We start from the raw sequence: 6,722 nt of genomic DNA, 5'->3' as shown, positions 1-6,722 counted from the left end.
GTGAACATCAAAGATCACACAACAGAAGTGCGCTCTCTCTCTCTCTCTCTCTCTCTCTCTCTCTCTCTCTCCCTCCATCCACAGCAGAGCTGCAGCCAAAACACATCCTCCTCACATCCATCCAGAGCTGTCTGCTGTGGCCGGGCCGGTTTCTCCGCAAACCAAGATTTGTTTTCTCCTTTTGTCCACTTGCTAAAAGCACCTTTTAGGTGGCAACAATACAGATTACTCAGTATCAGGCTTAGCGTTCAGTCAAATGTAAGCCTTATCTGTCCCTTTGCCGCATCGTCCTGTGCACAGTACACAATATTTTGTCATCAGGGGGTCCGTGCAGACTGTGAGCATAAAGACAAATTTTCTAGCCTCTCACACATGTATCATCTCTATTGGTCATCTGGGTATAAGCCTGGAATTTACTGCATGAATTGGTCCATCCCAATATTCAGTTGGGTTGTTGATTGTAAGAACTACTGTAGTGGAGAATCACAAAGCAGTGACTGAGTGTGCATCAAATGAATCCATACGACTTCATGGTCAGTGGAGTGCATTCAGAAACACGAAAACACTTGATCATGCGCGAGATGTAATGTTAACCAGATAAAGCATACACCAGCTTTTTGGAAGTCACTGCAGCCTCTTTCATAACTGTCAACAGGTATGAAAATAAATGTGCAAAAATTAATTTTGTTTCATACATGAAAGATCTGAACAAACTACAAACTTCATATGAGAAGGTGCTTTGAGTGTGGTTTACATGTGTAAACATGTTTCAGGTTTTAACATTTGTGTAACTGAAATTTTTGGCAGTTACTGGTTACTACACAAAACAAAATGTAGCGCAAGAAATAAACCAGTGTTCTCCAGATTCAAAATGAGGATCATATTTACTCACCGAAAATTGAAGTTAATTCTTCAGATTTCTGCAAAAATGAAGGATTGAGGGTTAAACCAAACTGCATTACAATGCTACCTGAAAGAAAAAAAAGATGCAAAATAACCTAATACTAAATAGATTATACTAAAATATTCAATAGCAAAAATAAAAAAGTGTATTTATAATACCCACCACTTTCAGCTCCTGCTGTTAGAAACAATGCACCGACACAACCTGAGTGGTATTGTGATTCAAGCCGGTAACCGCTAACCATTACCATAAAGTGACAGCTCTGTAAAGTATAGTAAGATATTGTTCATTTTAAATTCAATGATTTACCACAGGCAAAGAATACATTCTTCTTTTGCACAAAATTGAATCAAAGTATTACCCTCTGAAAATGTTTCTTCCACAGTTTATCTTGCTTTACTACACTGCTGTTTTTCATCACTGTCAAACTAATGTAAATTTGTTCTTTTTCTCAGATTTCTAACATCTAACCAAACCATTCCTTATTCTTTTAGACATAAAGACCACAATACAAGGTCAAAGTATGCTCTCTCTTGTAGCAAACAAAAATACTTCCATATTTGAAAGTGTGATCATATTCTGAAATTAGGAAGTATGTCAGCATAGGAGGAAGGTATGTCTTCAGATTTAGTATAATACACCACATCAGAGAGTGATATGATATTAACATAATATATCTGAATAAGGAATAACAGAGATCCGCTCATGTTTCTCAAGGGAAAATTATTGTACTGCTATAAATGTATTTACAAAGTTGACTCCAAAAACCAAATGTTTCATGACTTGTTTATGCTTTGCTCCTGGTTTAATGTGCACTTATTTACAATGCTCCTGAAAATAGGTTTTAAAATGGGCAAGTCAGATGTAAAACTGATGGCAGATTTAAGCATATATATCTATTTTGAAATAACATTTACTTCAGTATTTGCATACCCCTTTTTAAAATGTTCTATCTGTTACTCTGCTGCCTTCAACTAGAACGACTGGGAATTACAGAAGAACTAATGGATTTCATGTGTAAAATCTGCCACAGTGCCTAAACCAGAAATAAATACAGCTTTCATTCAAATGACCGCCTAACCTCTGCAAAGGTCTGATCAGCAGCTAAAGAGAGCCTCAGTAAAGCCGGTTCAGTCTGCCAGGAATATTATGACTTGTTTTTGATTGTTTTTAATGATTTGTTCACAAATATATTATTTATTATTATTATTTTTTTTAATCTAGACCTCTATCTTCAGATAGATTTAGATGAGCTTGTGTGCATAAAGTCTCCTTGGCCATTGTAGATTAGTGTCACAGCAGTTGCTTCTATACAAACAATCTCACTGAATAAAGATTATTTTAAGCTTTTCTTGACATTCAGACCCAGTATTCACTACAAAAGACGAAAATGAAACACAGCTCTGGATATCTTTAGCTGAATACTGTAAACATAAACCTTAATTGAAAGTCAGTCACATCAACTGAATCGAAGGCTAGTGTCCATTTGCACGCTTGTATTTCTGTAGTGGTGCTGCAGTTTGCGGAACAATTTCTTGACCGGATCTGTGTACTCCCTGTTGGCGAGTCCCAAAAGCAGAGGCACGACAGCAATGCCCCCGATGCCAACACAGGATAGCACAATGTGGCCAGTGCGATTGCTCTTTCCTCCCCGTCGGAGCAAAAACTCCACACCTACATGGGTGTAAACGATGTAGGGCACCCAGCAGGTCAGGAAGGCGAGGGAAACGGCTGCCACACAACAAGCGTAACACATTTCCATTCTCCGTCTGCATTCCCTGTTTGCTACGGTTCGCTGCAGACGCTGGATGTCCCTCAGTTGTTCTCGTGTGATCCACAGCACCCGGCACATCATGGCAGCGATGGAGAGGATGGCGGGTGCCAGTAGACCATATACTTCCAAATAGATGAAAGCATTTGGAAAGACACTGCGGTATGTACAGCAACGCTCTCCAGACAGCGCTACACAGTTAGAGCGCACCGTGCTATTAGTTATTGGACAGCACTCATTCCGATCGTGAATAGCCTTGTTGTTCCAGCCAAAGGCAGGCAACAGTGCAAACAGCAGCGGCAGCATCCACACAGCCAGCAGCGGCAGAGCGAACCGCCGATGCAGCCAGAGCTGTCCGCGCTGAAGCAGACTCACGATGCTCCTGTAACGCTCGTAGTGCACCAGCACCAGGTTAAAGAGAAAGGCCAGGAACAGAAAGTTGGGAAAGATGTGCACCAGCAGGCAGGACGAGAAGCTGAGAGGGCGGTTTAGGCCCATCCAGGGGATGAAGGGAAGCACCACGCCGGTGCACATGTCGGCCACCAGCAGGCTCAGGAAGAAGTAGTTCTGTGAGTTGTGAAGCTGCCGGTTGCAGGTGATGCACAGGATGATGAGCAGGTTGATCAGGATGATGGCACAGGAGACGGGCAGCGTGATGGCATAGATCAGCTGGGCCTCCACATTGCTCCCGGAGACGTTTCGCATCACTGCAGCTATTACTGCAACTTTCCACACCAAATGTCAATTATAAATGAGTTAAATCTGCATGAAGAAGAACGTGATACATCATTACTTTAATATTGATTAATACATCCACACATATCGTTGAACAATGTGCAATCCATTAGGTTTTTTCCCCTTCTGCTGAAAGGTTTTAGTGCTTATTTGTGGCAGGTGCCACCCCTTCTTTTATATGCTGCTTAATAAAAGAAGATAAGTAGTACAGCAGATCTTCTGATCATGATATTTCCTTTCTGGATAATTTGGTTTGTCGTGTGTGCAAATTTGATTCATGTGTCTGGGTTTTGCGGGATTGTGCATTATCTACTGGAAACGGGACATTTATCAGTTCTCCTTCTCAAAAATATGAGGATACCCTAAACCAGCGACTGAGTGGCAAGACAGAGCAATGTGACAACATACTAGAAATATTACGGCTTAGAAATTATTATTAATTTGTACATTTAGTTTGGATTCGATTTAGTGATCACCTGTGTTGCATATTATTGCTCACTTTATTTCTTAAAGTCAGAAACCTTTCCAAATGAGGAGCAAGAGTAATTCATTACAGAGCCAACAACTGTCATGATACACAATGTCAGAAATCAGAAAAGTTAGATTAGAAAACAAGCTAGAGCACAGAACACAAACAAAAGCACTTTTGTGTTTAATGTGAAACAGGCCTAAGGTGTAGTAAATCTGCCTTATAAGACAAAAGCTGCTAATACGAGGGGTTATAAGTTCAATTCCAGGTACGTGTGATCTACAAAGCTAATAGTTCTTAACTGATGTTCCCAAACCTTTAAACTAAGCAGTTCATTCAGAGTTCCGTTTAGAACGTCCTTGCAATTATTAAAAATGTTCAGCATCTTTGCATTACATGCAATACTAGATTAGATGTTTCAAGTACAAGTAAAAAATAACATTTAGCTCTGATATATAACAAAATGTTTAGCCTATAATATGTCCATTAGAAAGGTTTTAATGTCAACATCAACATATAACAAATTAAAGCTGATGCTAACATGCTGTATGTTTTGCTTGTAAATGGTCCATTTGCATGTGTCCATTTTATAACAGTCATGAACGAGGAACTCCTGGCCATAAATTCAACACTTTCTTTATGAATGCTGGGTTTCCTAAAATGTTATTCAAAGAGCAACTAAAAAGTGAGAAAGAAAACGTACCTTTTGTCAGCTTGGCTTGAAGTGAAGATTAAACTCCTCAGGTCTTCATCACTATAGGGTCATGTCAGGTTGTTTAGCACAAAATAAGAAAAGTTTGCAGGTTAGTAAACTGCAAAAGGCAATAGCACAGTCCATTATAAGCCTGATTTTTTATCAGAGCGCTACACGGTAAGATCCACAACAGCTGGAAAGAGACAAAGTCGTTTGTCAAGCAGAGAAAGTGAACAGGGGCGAGTCCGGGGGGAACGTCGCTCGTAAAACCCTGAGCAACACCCGAGCAAACCTACAAACCTGTGACATGCACAGCTAATGCATGTACGCATGACAGATAAAGAGGGAGGACAATATACACAATTTGAGTCAGGAAGGATGTCAGAGATGTGCGTAACTACTAACAGATAAAGTGTATAGAAAGACACACACCTGAAATGGAGACATTACTGCATTCTTAAAATTGAGCTAATTCAAATTAGGGACATTTATACTAAAACACGGAGATTCAATAGTGTACATTGTATAATGATACTTTTCTTATTACCATTGTATTCTTTACCTGTGAAACAGATTAACCGAGAAAAACACACATTGAAATGTGGTCAGTGAATGAGTGCAACGAAGTCACAGACGTTTCTCGTTTAGAATCACTCCTGCTCCCCACTTACTAGTGGACATCACTGAAGAAAAATCACAAGATGGGGTCATCAGTGAGGTCAGGCTGGGGCTTAATGAGATCTGCGGCTATACAGTCATGTGTGTTACAACAATAATTATAAGACTATTATTATTATACTTTTCCTGAAGTATTACCTGGAGTTCAGCAGTCCTGGTTGCTTTAACTGAATGAATACAGTGAAGTTTCTAAAATAGTTTGACTGACTAGTACTCATTCTCACACAGAGCATGTCGTATCAGAAATCCAACTAGAAGGTAATAGAGCTGCACTTTCAGGTCACTTCTGCAGAACTGGGGTCTGTCCCAATACCCACATTTGCAGTCTTGACCACTTGAGAGTGTGCGCACACAACAGGAATTATGTACACTTCTTCTTTTCCTTTCGGCTGTTCCCTTCAGGGGTCGCCACAGCGAATCATCTGCCTCCATCTAGCCCTATCCCCTTCTGCATCCTCTTCTCTCAGACCGACTACCTTCATGTCTTCCTTCACTACATCCATAAACCTCCTCTTTGGTCTTCCTCTCGGCCTCCTGCCTGGCAGCTCTAACCTCAGCATCCTTTTCCCGATATATTCACTCTCCCTCCTCTGAACATGTCCAAACCATCTCAACCTGGCCTCTCTAACTTTGTCTCCAAAACATCTCACATGTGCTGTCCCTCTGATGTACTCATTCCTGATCCTATCCATCCTCGTCACTCCCAAAGAGAACCTCAACATCTTCAGCTCTGCTACCTCTAACTCTTCCTCCTGTCTTTTCCTCAGTGCAACTTTCTCCAAACCATACAACATCGCTGGTCTCACTACTGTCCTGTACACCTTTCCTTTCATTCTTGCTGGTACTCTTTTATCACACAACAAACCTGACACTTTTCTCCACCATAACCCATACTGTATATACACATATTCAGATTAATAGTTGTTTTTTCAGTGGTTGATTTAATGAAAATAGTATATAGTAAAAATATAAAATATATAATGATCATATTTCATTTTTATTAAAGTAATTAATTTAATTGATCATTTCAGGAATTATAAATCTAAACTGTTCCAATTATTTGTGAATTGTTAATTTCTGAATGATTACTTAAAAAAATGATAAAAATAGAAATAAATAAAATAAAATATATATTAATATTGCAAAATATTTACATTTTATAAAAATACATTTTAGACACACACACTAAATAATTATATACACAAATATTATTTATTTATTTGATAAAATTTCAGGAATTATAATATTATAATTTCAGCAATTTAAATTGCTGAAATTATAATATTATAATTCCTGAAATTTTATCAAATAAATAAATAATATTTGTGTATATAATTATTTAGTGTGTGTGTCTAAAATGTATTTTTATAAAATGTAAATATTTTGCAATATTAATATATATTTTATTTTATTTATTTCTATTTTTATCATTTTTTTAAGTAATCATTCAGAAATTAACAATTCCCAAATA

General features: G+C 38.4%; 1 protein-coding gene across 1 annotated transcript; it reads right to left on the bottom strand.

Annotated features, from left to right (window-relative positions):
• Positions 1-2,363: 2,363 nt before the first annotated feature.
• LOC107678318 (G-protein coupled bile acid receptor 1-like) lies at positions 2,364-3,380 on the bottom strand. Its single transcript, XM_016473547.1, has one exon. It carries the CDS (start codon positions 3,378-3,380, stop codon positions 2,364-2,366), a length of 1,017 nt encoding a protein of 338 aa, XP_016329033.1.
• Positions 3,381-6,722: the final 3,342 nt, after the last annotated feature.

This window comes from Sinocyclocheilus anshuiensis, unplaced genomic scaffold, assembly GCF_001515605.1.
Source record: "Sinocyclocheilus anshuiensis isolate Anshui unplaced genomic scaffold, SAMN03320099.WGS_v1.1 scaffold1812, whole genome shotgun sequence".
NCBI classification, from domain to species: domain Eukaryota; kingdom Metazoa; phylum Chordata; class Actinopteri; order Cypriniformes; family Cyprinidae; genus Sinocyclocheilus; species Sinocyclocheilus anshuiensis.
Note: the sequence above shows the minus strand (reverse complement) of the source record. Positions and strands in the feature narration are given on the sequence as shown.

What these genes read in the sequence shown, in the direction of transcription:
- LOC107678318 (XM_016473547.1), bottom strand. Translation starts at nt 3,380, where the DNA reads ATGCGAAACGTCTCCGGGAGCAATGTGGAGGCCCAGCTGATCTATGCC.